General features: G+C 34.9%; 1 protein-coding gene across 2 annotated transcripts in view; it reads left to right on the forward strand.

The window, feature by feature from the left end:
* The window catches only part of LOC123676965 (nuclear pore membrane glycoprotein 210), a 252,898-nt gene that overhangs the window by 63,968 nt on the left and 165,438 nt on the right, over positions 1-23,492 (forward strand). For both annotated transcript variants that reach the window (XM_045613328.1, XM_045613319.1), the window contains exon 6: positions 21,043-21,330. In XM_045613328.1, the coding sequence (XP_045469284.1) occupies positions 21,043-21,330 (288 nt within the window). The remainder of the gene's footprint in view (positions 1-21,042; positions 21,331-23,492) is intronic.

Consider the following 23,492-nt stretch of genomic DNA (forward strand, 5'->3'; position numbering starts at 1 on the left):
AAAATTAAAAATTATAAAAGATATAGTATCAAATTTAGTTATTGGATCGAATCAATTTAAATCAAATCAACAACAACATAATCTTCAACTTGAATATATATACGATCCATAACAATATATATATATATATATATATATATATATATATATATATATATATATATATATATATATATATATATCAACAATTTGAATTCCCAATATACAACAATAGTAGTAAATTTGATAAGGGGTGTGGGAAAATTGATGAGTGTTATAATGTCACTCTTATTTATTCCATTTAGTCGACGTTTCGATCCCGATGGAGACCTTCTTCAGGACTCTACAATAGCAATAGAAAACAGTCAAAACATGATACATCACAAGTATGTAAAATATATAAAAATAATAATACAAATAGTACATACCGAGATACAGAGTTATAAAGATCTTATTTGAACACAAATCAATAGCTCTCAAGAAAGCAACGAACAAAAACATCAACAACTTCAGCGAAAAAAGATCTGATATTTCGTTAGCAAAGGAGTAGAAATCAATTTTAATCATGTAAACAAAGTAAACAGAATAATCAAATGAGAGGTTGTCAAAAATGTTGTCAACCAGACTTGCCACAGAATACACGCACATGACAAATGAAACATAGAGTAGCATTAAATCACATTGGTCCCAGTAATTCACTCTCACCGAACTCAGAACAAATGCGATTGTTAAAAGATGCGATGAACCAAACACCAATCTACTCTCACTAAACTGGTCCAGAACATAGGAATCAATCACGTGATCTCTACGACTGCAGAACTTGTGGAATGTGATTCATTCAATTCACTCCCACTAAACTGGTTATAATGAATCAAATAAGAATAGATGGAGCTAATATTGTTTACATCTCTTCTGTAATTCATCGAACAGGTTTCGCGTTTGATATGGTACATCTCTAAGAAACATCTTTTCTTTCCATTCACTTCACATTCAAGAATTTTGGTGGAATCATAATTCATTGGATGGTCTTTGTCCCGGGTATGGTCCGCTAGGGCACAAATCTTGTTTGGATTCTTGATGTCGCTTTTGTGTTGAGCAATCCTTCTCTTCAAAAGCTGAGACGTCTGACCAATATACACCTCACTACATATTGAACAAGGAATACAATATACCATACCACTCATATTATCAACAGTCATCCTATCTTTCACTCGACTGTATTATCTGTCAATTTTAAAATAAGATTTCTGAATCAATCTGATTTTTGTGGTCTTCAGGAGGTTAATTAATGCATTAGTCATACCATTTATTAGGGGAATAGATAAGTAAAAAATTCTATCTGCGTTCTCAGTGTCCACAGTGGTGAATGCGCCCCTCTCTCCATTCGTTGGCTGTCTCGAAGGAGTGGTATTATAAATAAATCTGGACAACAACCTTTTTGGGTATTCATTCTCTAGCATCAACTGTAACAATAACCTCAGATTCTGCTGCCTTAGACTGGGATGGGCAACTTTTTCAATACGATTCTTCAATCCTAAAATCATGTTCACCTTTTGCCCATGTGGATGATTAGAAAAATAGTGTAAGTATCTCCCTGAACACTGTCAGATGAGGGAAAGAACATCAAACGTTCCCAAGCTGCTAATAATATATATAAATATATATATTAATATAAATTATAACACTTATCAATTTTCCCACACCCATGATAAGGGGTGTGGGAAAATATCAGACTTACAACTATTGTTGTATATTGGGAATTAGTTGTTGATATATATATATATATATATATATATATTTTTTTTTTTTTTCACCATAATGGGTTAGCTCCGTAGAAAAGAGCCAGGTCGACTCACGACCAAGGCTCTCCTAGGTTGTTGTATATATATATATATATATATATATATATATATATACAGAATGTGATAATTTCCTAAAGTAATTAATAAACAATGGTTTAAGGGGTGTTGGAAAACTTCAATTGTTACTATCTTCTTTATTTCATCAGTCGACGTTTCGATCCTTGGTTGGGATCTTCTTCAGGACTTCTATAAAACAAACAACATACAAATATAACACAAACATTGCAAAAAAGACAACATGTTAAAACGCACCGAAATGCGAAGAGTTACCAGATCTTAAGTTGCACTGAATCTTATACAGATTTGGAGGGAAAATTATAAATTATCTTGAATACAAAATAGTCTCTAATACAATAACGTCTTTTTTTATCACACACTTCCTTATTCTCTTGAAAACTTCTTTTTAGAAAACTTTCTTCATCCATCTGACAACTGCGTAAAAAACGAAAGGGGTTAGGTCGGGTTCATAGAACATCATAGATCTTCAACTGACATTCGAGAACATAGAACTTGAGATCAACAACTCACTCTCACTAAGTTGGTTTGAATGTATCAGATATGAATAAATGTTGCTTATATTCTCTATATCCTTTCTGTAGTTCATGGAATTTTCATGTCGCTTAAAGTGAATCATCTCCAGGAAACATCTTTTTCTCATATTCTCCTCGCACTCCAAGACTGTCACCGAATCATAGTCCATTCGATGGTCAACTGATCTTACATGTTCTGCCAGTGCACATATCTTTCTAGGATTCTTAATGTCGCTAATATGTTGGGTTATTCTTCTTTTAAGTTGTTGGGATGTTTGTCCGATATACACCTCATCACAATTTTGACAGGGTATTCTGTATACAACACAGCTTTTCTTTTCAGTTTCTATCCTATCTTTCAAATTACTATAAAGTCTCTTTAATTTAAATTCAGTTCTAGGTATCACTTTGATATTATCAGTTTTTAATAAGTTTATTAAGGATTTTGTCATTACATTAATCAGTGGAATGGAAGTAAATATAATTCTCTGATCTAAATTGGTGGATGCGATTTCATCGTTATTCTGTGGCTGTCCAGAATTCGATGAATTGTGTATCAATTTCTTTAAAAGGTTCTTGGGGTAACCATTCTCAAGCATCAACTGATATAATAGTTTCATATTCTTCTCCTTCAGAGTGGGGTGTGATATTCTTTGTATACGATTCTTCAATCCTGTAACCATATTGATTTTTTGTCTCTGAGGGTGGTTGGAAAAATAATGCAAGTATCTACCTGAGCTAGAGGGCTTTCTATACCAATCAAGAATCAGTGTATTGTCAGGTCTTCTAATGACTAGGGTATCTAGGAAGGGCACACTATTGTTATTTTCTAATTCTATGGTGAATTTTTTAGACTCACTCTGTCTGTTGAACCTTTCAAGAGTGTAAGATGTCTCATCACTGGGAACTGCACAAATGATGTCATCTACATATTTTTTAATAGAAGGCATCTCAAAGGGGATATCTGTTAGGATGCCATCTAGGAGGAAATCCATCACTATCTCTGCAATGGAAGGGCTGAATTTAGACCCCATTGGGGAACCTAGTATTTGGTTGTAAAAATTACCTTGGAAGATGAAATAGTTTGAGTTGAAAAGAAATCTGATGATGTTGATGAAGTCTTCCTTTGGTATCGTGGTGTGGCTACTGATGGATTCCCATCTGTGTTGAATTGCTGACAGAGCTAATTCTAATGAAATATTGGTAAAGAGGGATACTACATCAAGGCTGATGAGGACATAATCTTCTGGCAGTTGGAATTCACTAATGAAGGTGGAAAAAGAGAAAGAATCTTCTACGTAATATCTGCCTCTAGAAACACTTAAATAACTTGAAATTATTTCAGATATATAACCTGATATCTTAGATGTTGGTGTATTCAAAGAGGAGATGATGGGTCTGAGGGAGAGAACAGGTTTATGGACTTTAGGTAGTCCATAAAATCTTGCAGGAATGGAGTTATAACTGTACAAGGATTTTCCTTGCATTTGGGAAATATGACCACTTGTTACCAATTTTTTAATCAATGTGTTACCTTTAGTTTGTATAGTAGTTGTTGGGTCTCTAGGTAGTCTTCTGTAATAGTCAAGATCATTGAGAATTCCATTAGATAGTTCTATGTATTGTGACTTGTCCATAATAACTGTTACGTTTCCTTTGTCTGATTGTAATACCTGTAAGTCTGGATGTTCTTTGAGATATCTTTTACAATTATAAAATTCTCTCTGTACTACATTTCTGACAACTTTATTAGGTTTGATATTATTAGTTATAATGTTGGTGGCCATGGCGCGTTTTATGTTCTTTGGCATCAGGAGATAAGGAGTCATTGAGGTTGATAACATTCTCAACATCAGATAAAAGTTTCGGAATAGAGATTTCTTTCATAGGAATGTCAATGCTGAATTTAGGACCCAGCGACAAGAATTTTAGAACTCTATCTGGGACATTTGTTCCACTTATATTTTTAACCCACCTTTCTTGTGATCTGACTTCCCCCAATTGTGCATCTGTCAAAGCTCTCACCTTATCCAGATTTTTCTGTTTCGTCAATGCAAATTGTCTATTGTACTTGTTGTTCTGATAAGAGAAAAAATGGTTAGTAATATCCTCAGGAAGTGCATGCTGAATGAGTAGTTTCAGTCGTTCAACTTCTCTTTCTATTCTTTTCATTTTTGTTATTGTTACTGTAATTTCAAATTTTAAGAACATGTTAAGTACCTTGTTTTCCATGTTCACTGCTTGTCTGGACGACACCTCGTCTGTCACAGATCCATATAATTGACAGAAGTTATTGGTCATGTGTTTAGGATGTAAACCTAGCCTTTTACACTCCAACAGGAACACTCTGCGATTCCGCAATGATGCCAACTTGATGTTATTAGATGACCATGATTTTAAGGTCGATGACATTTCCCTTCCATACCGTACACGGATTTCAGCATAAAACCCCATGCTAATATACAGAATGTGATAATTTCCTAAAGTAATTAATAAACAATGGTTTAAGGGGTGTTGGAAAACTTCAATTGTTACTATCTTCTTTATTTCATCAGTCGACGTTTCGATCCTTGGTTGGGATCTTCTTCAGGACTTCTATAAAACAAACAACATACAAATATAATACAAACATTGCAGAAAAGACAACATGTTAAAACGCACCGAAATGCGAAGAGTTACCAGATCTTAAGTTGCACTGAATCTTATACAGATTTGGAGGAAAAATTATAAATTATCTTGAATACAAAATAGTCTCTAATACAATAACGTCTTTTTTTATCACACACTTCCTTATTCTCTTGAAAACTTCTTTTTAGAAAACTTTCTTCATCCATCTGACAACTGCGTAAAAAACGAAAGGGGTTAGGTCGGGTTCATAGAACATCATAGATCTTCAACTGACATTCGAGAACATAGAACTTGAGATCAACAACTCACTCTCACTAAGTTGGTTTGAATGTATCAGATATGAATAAATGTTGCTTATATTCTCTATATCCTTTCTGTAGTTCATGGAATTTTCATGTCGCTTAATGTGAATCATCTCCAGGAAACATCTTTTTCTCATATTCTCCTCGCACTCCAAGACTGTCACCGAATCATAGTCCATTCGATGGTCAACTGATCTTACATGTTCTGCCAGTGCACATATCTTTCTAGGATTCTTAATGTCGCTAATATGTTGGGTTATTCTTCTTTTAAGTTGTTGGGATGTTTGTCCGATATACACCTCATCACAATTTTGACAGGGTATTCTGTATACAACACAGCTTTTCTTTTCAGTTTCTATCCTATCTTTCAAATTACTATAAAGTCTCTTTAATTTAAATTCAGTTCTAGGTATCACTTTGATATTATCAGTTTTTAATAAGTTTATTAAGGATTTTGTCATTACATTAATCAGTGGAATGGAAGTAAATATAATATAATATAAAAGAAAAGCTGTGTTGTATACAGAATACCCTGTCAAAATTGTGATGAGGTGTATATCGGACAAACATCCCAACAACTTAAAAGAAGAATAACCCAACATATTAGCGACATTAAGAATCCTAGAAAGATATGTGCACTGGCAGAACATGTAAGATCAGTTGACCATCGAATGGACTATGATTCGGTGACAGTCTTGGAGTGCGAGGAGAATATGAGAAAAAGATGTTTCCTGGAGATGATTCACATTAAGCGACATGAAAATTCCATGAACTACAGAAAGGATATAGAGAATATAAGCAACATTTATTCATATCTGATACATTCAAACCAACTTAGTGAGAGTGAGTTGTTGATCTCAAGTTCTATGTTCTCGAATGTCAGTTGAAGATCTATGATGTTCTATGAACCCGACCTAACCCCTTTCGTTTTTTACGCAGTTGTCAGATGGATGAAGAAAGTTTTTTAAAAAGAAGTTTTCAAGAGAATAAGGAAGTGTGTGATAAAAAAAGACGTTATTGTATTAGAGACTATTTCGTATTCAAGATAATTTATAATTTTTCCTCCAAATCTGTATAAGATTCAGTGCAACTTAAGATCTGGTAACTCTTCGCATTTCGGTGCGTTTTAACATGTTGTCTTTTCTGCAATGTTTGTGTTATATTTGTATGTTGTTTGTTTTATAGAAGTCCTGAAGAAGATCCCAACCAAGGATCGAAACGTCGACCGATGAAATAAAGAAGATAGTAACAATTGAAGTTTTCCAACACCCCTTAAACCATTGTTTATATATATATATATATATATATATATATATAAAACAGTCAAAATAAGGCAATCACAAAACATGTAAAAATAGTACATACCGAAATACAGAGTTGTAAAGATCTTATTTGAACACAAATATATATATATATATATATATATATATATATATATACATCCCGCTATCTTCAAAGCGTCCATTCGAAAAACAGTCTCTGAGCGTCCGTGGCGAATTTCTCGCACAATCCCTAACTTATCGAATATATACTTTTCATCACTGAACAGAAGAGGTCGTTAGATGTCCGCAAACTTACTTTGGTCAATATCTATTTTATCAACTCTCATTCTAACGATTTCCGAGCGTCATTTTAAGAAACCTTCCTAGAGCGTCCAAAATATACAACAAAACTTTCACCTTGCCGATTACTAGGCGTCCAGGCTATGTTGCCAGTTAGGGCACTGTCGGCAAGACCGAGGCTTCTCTAGAAACAAACAAGAACAGACTCTGCCGACTGATTTACGATCATTCATGCGTCATTAATCTTAGAAAAAAATCACAACAGCTGCACTCGCAGCGTTCCAATAAATGAATCTCGACCGAGTTCGGCGTTTGAAACTTTTGCTTCAAGCGTTGACCTCGCTAGGCTTAGCCTTGATATTAATAAATGGGGATTGGATTGGAATATAATATGAAACGAATTTTCAAAACTTGGATATTTCAGAACCTGTTTGTCACATGGTGTTGAAATTTTGTGTCTATATGGCGGGCATCTGTAAAATGAGTTCTATGAAATCTCATCTTTAGAGGTATTTCAAGTGAAAAGAAAATTGAAACCTCTGATTTGATGAGTTCTCAAACCACAGAAGGTCATAAATAAAAACTTTTGGACCGTGTGTTGTTTGTATTTTAAGGGTTCATTCCAGATACTTAGACAAGAACAGAGAAATGCAACTATGTGGATACAAAGATGCATGATAAAAATTCCGATTGCTGTCCAACATAGGGCGGAAAAGAGAAACGTGTAGTTTTTTTTTCAATCCGTGAATTAAGAGAAGTATGTGGACGTCGGTGGAAAAATTTTAAAATATATTTCAGAATACTCTTTAAACATGATCCGTTGCCAATATACGATGGTACATATCGAAAAGAAAAGAATTTATGTATGCATTTATTATTTTCTGATTCTTTTTCGTCTCTCCGTATTTCGTATAATTCTGAGATTTCTATTTGTCATTTAGCAAATTCTTAATGCCAAACAGAACGTGATCACAAAACAGCGAGACAAATCACTAAATCGTTTGCAGGAATCATGGCTTCCTGAATTTGAGTGAGAATGTCAACGTTCTTCAACCTCCGAACAAAAACTAACTGTCGAATAGATTCGACTATTTGAATTTTATATAACTCAACCTGAAATCAGCTCCTTGATTCACGTCAGTGCTCTTCTAGAATAAAATTTCTGATTTTTGTATATCTGCGGTATCATTGGATGGAGTTCGCCCTCTTACGAATTCATCTTTCGAGATTCTAAAATGTTTCTTTCGTAAGTTATTGCAATAACTATCAGTTTCCGATAGGTCGACCGTAAATACAATAACTTCTGAAAGAAAAGACTTAGAGACTCGATATTTGTAGAGCAGGATTTGAGATTACTTGATTCCGTAGATATATCCATTCGAAATTGTAATTTCGATTTGTCCGGATTGAAATCTGCTACTTGGTTAAAAAATTACGGCGTTAATCATTTTACAGAACCTCGTGAGGACATGGCTTAGAAGCTCCTGGTTTTGTTTTTTTTGTATAACTCTTTGAAAATTTCACAACCTATGTTTGGTAGTGCGTATGTATGAGTTTTTTTTTTCTTGAAATTTTGAAAAACTGATATATAATCGGAATGAAATAATTCGATGAGGTTTCATATCAAATTGAAAGAAGAGATGGAAAATTAGACGTAATTCCTCGATTCTTTATGTCTCCGTGCCAAAAGGGGGCGGGTTAGTTAGTATCATCCTAACATCGACATTTTCTGACACAAATCATTGAACCACTGAAGAATATAATATCAAGATCCTCACAAAATTTTGTACGAACGCAATTTCTCACAAAATTTTGTTGGCACCATTTGGTTAGTGAATTCTTGAAAAAAAAGGTTTCTAAAATGTTCCTTATTTTTGTTGAAAAACATTTCCTTTTCTTCAGATTCCAATGAAATTCGTTTTTGCGCGCATATTCTAGCGGAACAGCGTGCTATCGTTTGCCCCACTGTCTATAATTTTCGAATTTTCGAGCGAAAATGGTCTCGTTTCCACGATAACTTGAAAACGAAAAGAGGTATCGACATGAAATTTCGTTCGGCCAGGTTCGTTGATGGGCCGAATCGCTCGAGGGGTTTAGAAGTTATGGTCATTTGAATTTTTGAGTTAAAGCCAATATCTCAGGGAATTATAATGCAATCGCACTCAAACTTGGTGGGTACCAACGTGCAACTTCGGGCCGAATTTTTTCGAGATAGTATCGATAGTTAATTAAAAAAAAATTATCAGATTCCAATGAGTTCTAGCACATGTTTTGATGCTGAAATTTCAGCATTTTTCAAGTTTTCAACTTTCGGAGATATAGGGAGAAAAAATATGTAAAATATTGTGATATTTTTCCTTGGTACGGTTATTATTTCTGAAATAACTCAACAAATATGAATCCGATCACGATAGCACTTAATGGTTAAATGCGAATCACTTACACGCATTTGGTCGCGAAATTTTGTCGGTATCGTATCAATAGTAAATTAAAAGAAAATTGGAAAATCATTGACGTGAAGTCATCAGCTTTTGCGCGCATGTTCAAAGCAGACCACCAAGTGAACATGCGCGCAAAAGCTGATGACTTCACGTCAGTGCTTTCCAAATTTTTTTTTCCAACAGCACCTAGAAAAATTCCATCTGAATGGTATCGTGAAGAATTTCAATCAAGCGCGGGTAAACGGCGGGAACTACAGCTCACTTTCTGGTCTAGAAACGGTATTATATCAACTACTAGCTTATGCACTCACATTTGACATTCAAGTTTCATTATGATCAGATTAACATCTCTTGAGTTATTCCAGAAATAAAAAATAAAACGAAAAAAATAAAAAATAACGAAATTTGACATATTCTTTTCGCAATATCTCCGAACATTGAAATCGAGTAAAATTGAAATTATGTTTACTCTTGGAAAATGTCGACGTCAAAACACGTGCAAAAATAAATCAGAAATCTGATGAGTACTTTTCGAAAAAAAAATTTTTTCAGAACAAATTGCAAAAATTTTCCAAATATATTTTTTTTAAATTTCCAAGAATTCGATCTCATTGAAAAAAATCAGAAAAGTTGCGCGTCAGTACTCTCCATTAATGTACCAAGTTCGAAGGCGATCGCACCATTAGTTCATGCGATATTAATCACATAACCTCAAAAATTCAAATGACTATAACTCCGAAACCGCTCGACCGATTTGGCTGGATATCGAACATAGCCGCGGCATTTTGACTCGGAACCTTCTCTAAAAAATTTCAGATTGATTTCTACCTGCGTTTTTCTGTAATCGTGCCTACGGACGGTCGGCCGGACAGAATCGATTTTGACAACGGATTCTTCATCAGTGAGTCGAACTTAGTGGTTTAAAACCATTTTCGCGAGGAAATTCGAAAAGACTGACATTGTGACGAAATTATAGCACGCTGTTCCCCTTGAACATGCGCGCAAAAAATGAAAGAAGAGTTAATCTTTTGTTCGCAAGCGATAATTTCACGTCAGTGCTTTTCTAGAATTTGTTCCTCGGTTTCGTTGTTATCTCCGAGATTACCCAAAAATATTGATCCTGTTGTAACCGAACTGGACAATTGGTTGAAGAATATCCACTTGAAAAATATTGTATTGATCTTATTATTTAGTAAAGTCAAAATCAAATCATTTTAGAAAATTTCATACCCGATGATGATTAAATTAGGAGGTTAGATTCAGAATATCAACGCGCAGTTTGCTCGCTAAATTTTGTTGGTATCGTTTGGTTAGTGACTTCTTAAAAAAATATTTTCAGAAATTTTTCCATATTTTTGTTGAAAAAAAATTGCCATTCTTCAGATTCCAATGAAATACTTTAGGGAACCTAAGCTCCGTATTCTTCAACAGTGAGCTGCATTTCAATTTGATTGGATTTCAAGTTCAGGAGATAAAGGGAAAAACTTGTCAAATTTCGCGTTTTTGCGCGCATGTTCTAGGGAAACAGCGTGCTATCGTTTTGTCACGATGTCTGTCTTTATGAAATTTTTTCGCTAAAATGGTCTCAAACGGCTAGGTTGGACTCACTGGTGAAGAATCCGTCTTTAAAATGAATTCTGTCCGGTCAGCCGACCTTCCGTACGTTGTCACGATTGCGGGAAAACGAAGACATCTATCTAGATTTTCGGAATAGTTTGCGCATCAGAATGCGACGGTTGAGTTCATTAACCAGCTACATCGGTCGAGCGGTTTCGGAGTTTTGAATCATTTGAAATTTTGAGGTTATGTTATTAATATATTAGGAACTAAATGTGCGATCGTATTCAAACGTAGTACGTGAATGGGGAGTACTGACACGCAACTTTTAAAATTTTTCAATGAGATCGTATGTTTGGTAAATTTAAAAAAATTTGTTTTTCGAGAATTTTCGCAATTTTTTTGAAAAAAATTTTTTTTTCAGAAAGGAGTCATCAGATTTCCAATTAGTGTTTGCACATGTTTTGATATCAATATTTTCAACAGTACACATAATTTTAATTTTATCCGATTTTAATTTTGGGAGACATTGCAAAAAGAATAAGTCGAATTTTGTGATATTTTCCTTGATAAGGTTATTATTTCTGGAATTACTCCAGAAATATGAATCTGAAGGAATTACTAACGTGCATTAGCTCGCAGAAATTCGTCGATATCGTTGTGTTAGTACACCAAAAAAAAATTATGGAAAATTTTCCCAATTTTTGATGTAAAAAATTTCTTTTCGAGAATCTATTCATCAGATTCAAACAATATTCCACACAAACCTTGAGATTAATATTCTCCATCAGTGTGCCAAATTTCAGTCAGATTCGATTCCATTTCCCGGAGATTCACGGCAAAAGTATGTCGAATTTCTTGTTTATTTCTCGATTTCGTAGTTATTTCCGAAATAAATCAAATTATACCAATCCGATGATGACGAAACTTGGACTATAGTTAGCAAATGCTAATACAAAATTCTGTTCAAACTTTCCTGATGATCGTGTCATCGAAACAATCACCAAGGAATTCTAACATGCGCGCAAAAGCTCCTGACTTCACGTCAGTTCTTTTATATATTTTTTTTTATATACTGAGGAAACGATACCAACTTAATTTTGTAGGCCATTGTGCGTTCGTATTCTGCAATTAATGAACATGTTGTCATGATTGAATCCGAATTATTCCGTAAATAACAAACAATACCGAGAAAAAAACATGAAATTTTCCCACTTTCTATTAAAACTGAAATCAGATCTAACTTAAATTTGCACCACTGTTGTTGAATATTAACTTCAAGGTCCATGCAGATTTTCATCGAAATATGATGTACAGACACCGAAAAAAAATTTTTCAACAAAAGTCAGGAAAATAGTTTTTTTCTGAATTTACAAACATTAAGATTCTAACAAATCGTTGCAAGAGCAAGTGCGTCGGTATTCTACTAATTGCGCATTTTGGATATTATCGAATCAGTATTTCTTGACTTATTCTGGAAATAAGAACGAAACCTAAGAAAAACGCGACCTTTGACAATTTTTCTCTCAATATCTCCGATAGTTGAAAACGGAACAAACTGAAATTTTGTACACTATTGTGAAATATTGACAATAATGCGTGTGCAAAAATGCACTGAAATCTGATTGGTAGCTTCTGATGAAAAAAAATTATTAGAAATATTTTCGAAAAATATTCTTTTAAGATTTCAGTAACAATACGACCTCAACAAAATTTTGGGCGCCAGTATTCTACAAGTAAGTACAAGTTTAAATTCGATCACATGAGTAGTTTCTGAGATATAGAGGAGGAGCCTTTAAAGATTCAAACTCAAAATCCTATCATGAAAAAACTTAGTTACTAGTTGAAAATTGCTAGTACAGAATTTTGTGCAGAGTTGCATGATGACCGCTTCTTCAGAACAATCCCACACGAATATTAACATGCGCGTGAAAGTTCCTGACTTCACGTCAGTGCTTTTCTAGAATTGTTTACTATATTGACCAGCCTAAATTCAAATATAATATTATTACAACTGATACAGATCTGGATTCCAGAAACTATATACAGATTGAGCACATTCACTAAATCAATATTTCATCCGAACAGATGTCTTTATGGAAGCGCGAACTATCCCTGAATTGAACAAAATCGCCGCTATCGAGAAAAGTGATTATTCATAACAATCAAAACAGGGGTAACGCTCTACTTGGGAAATATTATGAATAATCACGAGAAACCAGCGTTGCCAGTTTGCCTCGACATCGAGGACGCCCAGAAATCGGTAAGGTGAAAGCAGTATATACTGTGGAGGAATATACAGAAGTTGTAGTGAGCGCCCCAAGCGGCGGACACGCTGAACCATAATATACTAGCTGAATATTGAAATTTACGTCCCACTATCTTCTAAGCGTCCCCAAAAATTTTTGTGTACGAGATCGTAGGACTACTAGGAATGGTTTAACATAAGCAGACTTCCAAGCGTCCATATATGGACGCTTGGTAGGCACCGGACGCTTGGTAGGCGGTAAATTGTCAATGTATGGACGCTCTGAAGATAGCAGGATAAATATATATATATATATATATATATATATATATATATATATATATATATATATATATATATCAACAACTTTTAATCACTTTATCATCACTTATATATATATATATTTTTTTTTTCTTTCACACGAACGTGGGATATGTATGACTATTCGGGCCGGCTGGCCAAGAATAGTCATTTTGTCAGTGAGGGAAGATTGCCTGGCGTATGATGTCGACCGTCCCCAGTATAACCGCCTTCTGCATCCATAGAATTGTGTTCGAGGGCAGATTCATTTCTCGGAGGTGCTCTGTCGTTTTTCGGTGGACCAGCCCATTGCTGCTGATGACCAAGGGTTTTATCTCTTATATATATATATATATATATATATACCTTGCCTTATACAATATATCCCGTTTTCGACGCATAAGCGAGATACAAGGTGTTAAACGTCAATTTTGAGCAATATTCTTCTGGGTGTGGTCAGTTTTGTATAACACTCAAAGAAACGGTTTTTGGTCAAATCTCAGTATTTTTGGGTCCTCTATTCAGAAAAGTTGATGAAATCCGAAAAAAGAATTACAAAATGGCGGAAAACCTGCAACGTTCCAAATTTTTTTTTCTGGTGGTCAAATTGAATTTTAGTTTCTGAATGAACACAATTTTCTAAGAATTTCTGTGCAAAAATTTTTTTCAAAAATCGAACACAAATTTTTTTTTACATTTCTACAGCAATGAAAAAATCTCACTCGAAATGGATGAAATTTTGTACAATTGTACTCCTTCAATTATCAATCACGAATATGAAAACAGAATTGTAAAATATTAAACAGTTTCGTAACTACAACCATTCAAATGTTTCGTTCAAACCTCCAAAAAAAATTTAGAATGGCTTCTTAGAGTCAAAATTATTGAATTATTGCTATTTCCAAAAATTCCGGATGCTAAAATGTATTTATACAAAAAAAAATCGGTGAAACTTAGTTGGGAGTCGAACCCTCGATTCCAACGTAAGTATTAATGAAGAAATTAAGACAGTTCTAAGGATATTAATATTCGTTGCTAAGCAACGGAAGTTCGTAGCTCATAGAATTCTACTGGTTATTTGAATTTCACTGAATATAATCTGACTCAGCGGAATATCTTCAAGAAGATCTGGCAGAATCTCCGTCAGGAGGTGATAATAGCCGTTTCCAGTCAATGTTTGAGGAAGAATGTATGGTCCGATAATGAATTTATTTTTTATTCCCGCCCAAACATTAACTGAAAACCTCTTCTGGCTATTTTTTGATACCGTGGCATGCGGATTTTCTCTATGCCATAAAATATTATTTTTTCTGTTGAAGAAACCATCCCTATGAAAAGTAGCTTCATCCGTAAATAAAATTTGATGGAGAAAATCCCTATTTTCACGTACTCTTCTCAAAATAAACTGACAGAATTATTTTCTTCTATGAAAATCACCGTCTTCTAAAGTTTGGCAAAGTTGGAAATGGAACGGATGGAAGCTGTTCCGTCTGAGTACTCTCCAAACAGTAGTTTTACTTTTATTCACTGGAGGGTGGTTCGAAAGAGTTCTTGTTGAATTCATTGGGTTATCTCCTACTAAATTAAGGATGCGATCACCGTTTGTTCTTATTGTTTTCTTCTTTTTCCGGTGCAAACTTCCTTCTTCACGTAATTTGCGTACTGTTTCATAAGAAGTTGTGAAGTTTGGCAAAGTTCTGCTTGGAAATCTGCGGGAGTAAATTTCCCATGCTTTTCTGCCTGAGCAATTCGCTTCATAATAAGCCTGCACAATATCATTTTTTTCCAAAAGAGAATATTTCATTTTCGTTTCCAAACAAATTCGTGTCACGATACTTGCGAAATTATATTCAGTGAAATTCAAATAACCAGTAGAATTCTATGAGCTACGAACTTCCGTTGCTTAGCAACGAATATTAATATCCTTAGAACTGTCTTAATTTCTTCATTAATACTTACGTTGGAATTTTTGGAAATAGCAATAATTTAATAATTTTGACTCTAAGAAGCCATTCTAAATTTTTTTTGGAGGTTTGAACGAAACATTTGAATGGTTGTAGTTACGAAACTGTTTAATATTTTACAATTCTGTTTTCATATTCGTGATTGATAATTAGAGGAGTACAATTGTACAAAATTTCATCCATTTCGGGTGAAATTTTTTTTATCGCTGTAGACATGTAAAAAAAAATTTGTGTTCGATTTTTGAAAAAATTTTTGCACAGAAATTCTTAGAAAATTGTGTTCATTCAGAAACTAAAATTCAATTCGACCACCAGAAAAAAAAAATTAGGAACGTTGCAGGTTTTCCGCCATTTTGTAATTCTTTTTTCGGATTTCATCAACTTTTCTGAATAGAGGACCCAAAAATACTGAGATTTGACCAAAAACCGTTTCTTTGAGTGTTATACAAAACTGACCACACCCATAAGAATATTGCTTAAAATTGACGTTTAACACCCTGTATCTCGCTTATGCGTCGAAAACGGGATATATTGTAAAAGGCAAAAATGATTCTCTCGATGTCCTCTACACGAATATATATGTTTGTCCAGTTTATGATGGAACACCCTGTATATATATATATAAAAAAATGATGTTTCTTAGAGATGTACCATATTAAACGCCACACTTGTTCTATGAATTACAGAAGGGATGTAAACAATATTAGCTCCATCTATACTTATTTGATTCATTATGACCAGTTTGGTGGCAGTGAATTGGATGGATCAAATGGAATGAATATTTCCACAAGTTCTACAGTCGGGATAACGTAATAATGAAATCTGTGTTCCGGACTATTTCTGTGAGAGGGGATTGGATTCGGTTCATGGAGTCTTTCAATAATAGCATTTGTTCTGAGTTCGGTGAGAGTGAATTACTGCGACCAAGTGTGATTTAATGCTATTCTATGTTTCATTTGTCATGTGCGTGTATTCTGTGGCAAGTCTGGTTGACAACATTTTTGACAACCTCTCATTTTGTTGATTATTCTGTTTACCTTATTTACATATTATGATAATTGATTTCTACTCTTGTGCTAACGAAATATCAGATCTTTTTTCGCTAAATTTGTTGATGTTCTTGTTCATTGCTTTCTTGAGAGCTATTGATTTGTGTTCAAATAAGATCTTTACAACTCTGTATTTCGGTATGTGCTATTTTTACATGTTTTGTGGTTGCCATGTTTTTGACTGTTTTCTATTGCTATTGTAGAGTCCTGAAGAAGGTCCCCATCGGGATCGAAACGTCGACTAAACGTCGACTATATATATATATATATATTGGGAATTAAAATTGTTGATATATATATATATATATATATATATATATATATATATATATATATATATATATTGAATGAAATTTAAGGGTCTTTAGGCTCGGGTTTTGGGAGTAAATGATTGACTACTCTTTATTCTATGCCAAGCTTTCGCATTAATTTAATGCTTCTTCAGGGCTTCTGCAAAAGATCAATAAAATACAATTAATAAATAACAAATTTTAGAAAACAAACAAATTTACTCACTGAATGTGAGGTTTTACATGGATAACATCTGCCACAAACGTTGTAACTAATAAAAACAAAAAGTTATATTTTAATTTCATAGGAATTCTCCAAAAACACGTCAACTAAATCTATTTCACAAATTTAAAAACTCTTCCGGTTGATAATCTTATTTATACGCAATTTAGTAACTCTCATCTAAGATAACACAATAATGACATTTGATGGTTATGTTTCTGTTATTATAGAAAACTAGATGAGAGTTACTAAATTGCGTATAAATAAGATTATCAACCGGAAGAGTTTTTAAATTTGTGAAATAGATTTAGTTGACGTGTTTTTGGAGAATTCCTATGAAATTAAAATATAACTTTTTGTTTTTATTAGTTACAACGTTTGTGGCAGATGTTATCCATGTAAAACCTCACATTCAGTGAGTAAATTTGTTTGTTTTCTAAAATTTGTTATTTATTAATTGTATTTTATTGATCTTTTGCAGAAGCCCTGAAGAAGCATTAAATTAATGCGAAAGCTTGGCATAGAATAAAGAGTAGTCAATCATTTACTCCCAAAACCCGAGCCTAAAGACCCTTAAATTTCATTCAATATATTTATTTTGGCTCTTACAACAATAGTTATTATATATATATATATATATATCAACAATTTTAATTCCCAATATACAACAATAGTTATAAGTATGATAAGGGGTGTGGGAAAATTGATAAGTGTTATAATTTCACTCTTCTTTATTTCATTTAGTCGACGTTTCGATCCCGATGGGGACCTTCGTGATGATAAAGTGACGAGTTGGTTGTATCGAGATTTCGTCTGATGTTGTGGATGGTTTTCCGGATTAAGCCGGCTCCTGCGCGGCCTCCATCACGTGGGTCACCTCCTTCTAGTAAATGCAGGACCTCTCGTACTTAACGTTCAGTTGCCTCGAAGGACGGAAGATAACCACACCTACGAGAATACTCTTGTTGATGATACCTGGGGAGTAGGCAGATTGAGACCCCGGCGTAAAGTCAACGGTTCTTGAGAATGGCTCCAAAATCGGAGCCGAAACGTCGAACACGACAAAATATTAGACGCGGTCCAATCCGGAACACACAAATTTCAAATATTTCCTACCGCGGAAACCTTTCCGAACATATTTCACGCCTCTACGGAGAGGACATTTTGAAATCTTCCAGAATGTATTCATCCCTTCTAATTCGCAGATCCAAACTTCTTTGTGACTTAACATTCCTCAAGTCATGCCGAGACAACAAGGTCATTCCTACAAATTTTCGATTAAAACACCCAGACGGTTCACCTTCAACCGTGAACATCCTCGCAAAGTGCAGTCATGCCTTAATCCGAAAAACCATCCACAACATCAGACGAACTCTCTATACAACCAACTCGTCACTTTATCATCACTTTGGAATTTTATCACTTGCTAGCGTCCATGCTATTATCTGGGACACTTATCTTAGAATCTCTATCGAAAAGGCAGATCATATAAGTGCAAAAAAGACCGATACCCAGAAGAAAAAACTGTTTTTCCTTCTCCAACACATAATCCCACCCAAACAAACATCCAACCTCCCTGTCCTGATACACAATCTCTCCGATACCCCCTTCGATCAAACCACTCGAGAGCTTTTATCTAAAGGATTCAATTTTTGTATCACCCCACACAAACTACCGACCGAAACTATCATTACTCAGGTGGAATCCGCCATATCGCACCTCCCCCCAACCGAAGCCGAGGAAACACGTCAGGACATTGCCAGCACCCTAAGGAGAGCCAAACTTCCTCCATCAAACATCTCACGTTCTGAAAGAATATGCCTCAGAAATCTCCATAATAATACCGATATCATTGTCCTTCCAGCCGACAAGGGTGTCGGTACGGTTATTCTCAACACTTCTGACTACGTGGAGAAGATTTCATCCCTACTGAAGTCTTCAGAATACAAAACCACCCCGCAGGACCCTACAACCTATCTCGAAAAGAAAACCAAAGCTCTCATCACTGCCTCGAAGCTTCCGATAGAAATCAGAAAATCTCTCATCCCAAGGGAAAAATCTTCTCGAATCCCTCGAACCTACGGATTGCCTAAAGTTCACAAACCAGACATCCCTCTTCGTCCAATCGTCAGTGCCTTTAGATCCCCAACTCATCATCTTGCTAAATACTTAGCTTCTACACTTCAACCACTAGCTGAAGAATCATCATCGCATGTGAAGAATTCTTTCCACTTCATCGAAACCTTAAGAACGTATCAAATCCATGAGTCAGACATTCTTGTCAGTTTTGACGTCGTATCACTCTTCACCAATATTCCACTCAAAGAGTCCCTTGAAATACTGGAGACCAAACATCACATACCCCAGGATACATTGACCCTTATAAACCATTGCATGTCGAACACGTACTTCCTCTTTCAAGGTACATTTTACAAACAGGTGAAAGGTGCACCCATGGGATCTCCACTTTCTCGCTGATATTTACATGGAAGATTTTGAAACCAACGCCATCGAATCGTTCCACCTGAAACCTACTTGCTGGCTTCGATATGTGGACGATGTCCTCGTCATATGGCCACATGGACCCGAAACTGTCCAAGACTTCTTTGATCATCTGAATAATATAAATATTCATATCAAATTCACTATGGAAGTTGAAACCAACAACTCACTCCCTTTTCTTGATGTCCTCGTAGCGAAATCCAACGATTCCTTCACACACACGATTTACAGACAACCAACCCACACAAACCGCTATCTGAATGCAAATTCACACCGTCATCCGTCTCAAATCAACTCCGTATTGAACTCCTTAATCCAAAGATCCATAAAACTGACAGATAGCCTACACATTCCAAAAGAAATCAACATCCTTCAAACCGCCCTACAACAGAATGGCTACAACAGTCAACAAGTTCAGAAAGCCATCAACCGACATCAGACCCATACACAAAAACCCAAAAATCCTCCAGAAAATTTCCCTCGTAAAGCTTTTCTACCTTTTATCAAAGGTGTCACTGACAAAATCAGTCGCATACTACGAAAACAAGATATAAAAACAGTTTACACAGCCGATAACAAAATTTCCAAATTTCTTCCAACACCAAAGGATACGATCGATAACGAGTCTCAAGGTGTATACGAGATACCATGTTCCGCATATCCTAGAACATACATAGGACAAACCAACAGACGTATAACTAACAGAGTCTATGAGCACCAACCCGCAATATGCCAAGGAGATCCAACATCTGCCCTATTCAAACACTACTCTGAAACAGGACATAACGTTGATTTTGAGGGATGTAAGACCATCTCTGCAGAGAGAACCCTCACATGTAGGATAATCCGTGAAGCACTCGAGATCGAAAAACGACCCCATTGCCTCAACAAACGGGATGATGGTCAAAGATTACCCAACACTGGGAAACCTTTGATTTCCCGTCTCATGGCAACACATCGATCGATAACTCAGCCCCCGACAACAACCCGATCGACGGTTCAGCCTCATACCACCCGTACCAGGCTCCCAGGTACCACCCGTTCGATAACATCCCGATCGATGACTCGAAGTCACGTGACAACAACACCACCGGTTCCTGCACAATCGATAACAACTCGATCGACAACAAACCGATCGACAACAACTCGATCAATAACAACTCGATCAATGACTGGAGGCTGCCTAACAACTACGCAACCTGCTCCTGCGCAACCTCCATCACGTGGGTCACCCCCTTCTACTTTAAATACAGAACCTCTCGTGGTTAACATTCAGTTGCCTCGAAGGACGGAAGATAGCCACACCTACGAGAATACTCTTGTTGATGATACCTGGGGAGTAGGCAGATTGAGACACCGGCGTAAAGTCAACGGTTCTTGAAAATGGCTCCAAAATCGGAGCCGAAACGTCGAACACGACAAAATATTAGACGCGGTCCAATCCGGAACACACAAAGTTCACACATATATATATATATATATATATATATATATATATATATATATATATATATATATATATATATTTATTTATTATAAACATATACAGAACTATGTAAAAGACAAAACTTTTACCTTTTTTTTATCGATTCCAATTTTTTTTAGAACGGAGCACAAACTGACTTTAGGTCTTGGAGTTCAAGTTGATATGTTATTCAGTAGCCATTTTCAAGTGGAAGAAAAATCGAAAAATGGTACTTGGATAAGTGGTTGGTGTGCAAAGAAAGGGGTTGCAATAATAGATGCTACTCTACAAACGGTAGCAAATCCAGTTTATGGGAGTTTCAAAATGGATAGGCCTATACAAAGCAGAGGTGAAATGATGATATTTCCTCGAATTAAAATAACTCCGCCAGAAGTAATGTTACCTTGGGACGAGAGTGTCAAACCAAAGTAAGTCTCCTTTGTTCAAGAATTCAATTATTGATACTTTATTAATGCAGCTGAGAATTCGCTTTTATTCAACTGGCTCCGATATATTGTATGGATTTCTCGATCAAAAATTTATAGTCATCAAATTTCAAGTAAAACTGAAATAATTGAAATATCTCAGTTGGTTTCATAGTTTCAAAGATATTATTTGGTTTCATACATTATATTCAAATTTAGAAATAGTAGGTGATATACAGGGTGTTTCAAGTTCTACTGCCTATTAGATGTTTCTGGAGAACGGGGCCGATTTGAAATATGAAAATTCGGAATATGACATTGTTTATGATTCAGCTGAAATATTTTCGAAGTTCCGGCACTTCCGGTTATACAAGAATTTAAAAAAAAAATTCCGAAAAAAATTCTTTTTTCATTTTATTTCTTAGATATTATCAACATTTCCATTTTCAATTACTCTTTCCTAAAATTATTGCGTTAGTCCTTATAGTTTTCAAAATATTAAGAAAAAACTGAAAAAAAGAGGATTTCCTTAGTCACAATTACATGAATTTTTTTTACTGTGAACATCCCATGTCTATACTCGATTCACTTCCTCAAACTAGAATGATGTAGGAATATCGTGCATATCTTGAACTTGAGAAATATACTCGAAGAGTGTTTCAAATATTGTGCCAAAAATTGTGAACAAAATTTGATCAAAACTTTCGATTTTCAATTAGAACCCTATTTTTTTATTATTGCCTTGGATTCTACGGAGAAAAATAAGGGTAATGTCCAAACATGATTATGCTCCCAAATTCAATAATTCAAGAGTTATTCGAGATTTTATGTTTTCATGTTATACTTAAATGCGTTTTAGCAGTGCTCGGGAGTACACGTGTGTCATTAGCGATACATATTATCTTCCAAGTCATATGTTATACAAACGTACGTAGATGAATATTGAATATCCACTGTAAAAATAATAAATAAACACCGAATTCAAAAATTTCAAATATACTAGTCGTCTCTAGGGCGACTAAAACAATAAGATTATGGCTACCAGCATTCCATGGCAAACAGTGAAAAAAAGAAAATTCTCAAACCTTTTGCCAGAAATAAATGAAAATCCAACAATTGAAACCAGCAATAAATTCCAATATCTCAACATTGAAAACGAGATTGATGAAATACCACCTAAAATACCAAGACCACCGCTCATTTTTATATACGGAGTTACAGACTTCCCACAAATGACTGAACCTTTATCAACCGCTATGGCTGATGAACAATATTATTCAAAAACACTTACCAACAATTGTGTTAAGATTAACATAACAACTCCAGAAACCTACAGAAAACTAGTAAGATTTTTAAGGGAAAAAGATATAATTTTTCATACTTACCAAGTTAAACAAGATAGAGCCTACAGAATAGTTATCAGACATCTTCACCCCAGTATTCCAACAATTGACATCAAAACAGATATAGAAAAACACGGACATAAAGTTAGGAACATAAGTATCATCAGAGATCGAATGAAAAACCCACTTCCGCTGTTTTATGTGGACTTAGAACCAAATGAAAACCATAAAGACATATATCAATTGCAGTTCATTCTGAATCAGAACATAAGCATCGAACCACCAAAAAGAAAAAAGGAATTATACAATGCACCAGATGCCAAGAATATGGACACTCGACATCCTACTGTAACAGACCATTCATGTGCGTAAAATGTGGTAATCAGCATGATTCCAAAACTTGCCAAAAACCAAAAAGGACCCCAGCAAAATGTGCCTTATGTGGAGCTAATCATCCGTCCAACTACAAAGGAAGCCAAGTATATAAACTCCTTTCAAAAACAAGAAACAACAATAAAAACCACTTACAATATGACAGACAACAAAACATTCCAGAGAAAATTTACGAAATAGAACAGCAGCCCGTTAAAACTATACCTCAACCAAATAGAATGTCATACACCCAAGCACTCCAGAGAAATAAAGTAAATGAAGATCTCCCAACTCAGACACAACACACGAATTCTTTAGAAAATATGATGACAAGTTTCCTCTCGGACTTAAAATCAATGATCACACAGATGATGAACCAGAATCAGATTATGCTAAATCTGCTAACAACACTTGTGAATGAACTGCATTAAAATTCAACAGCTTCATACG

The sequence above is a fragment of the Harmonia axyridis genome, chromosome 1, assembly GCF_914767665.1.
Source record: "Harmonia axyridis chromosome 1, icHarAxyr1.1, whole genome shotgun sequence".
In the NCBI taxonomy this organism is placed as follows: domain Eukaryota; kingdom Metazoa; phylum Arthropoda; class Insecta; order Coleoptera; family Coccinellidae; genus Harmonia; species Harmonia axyridis.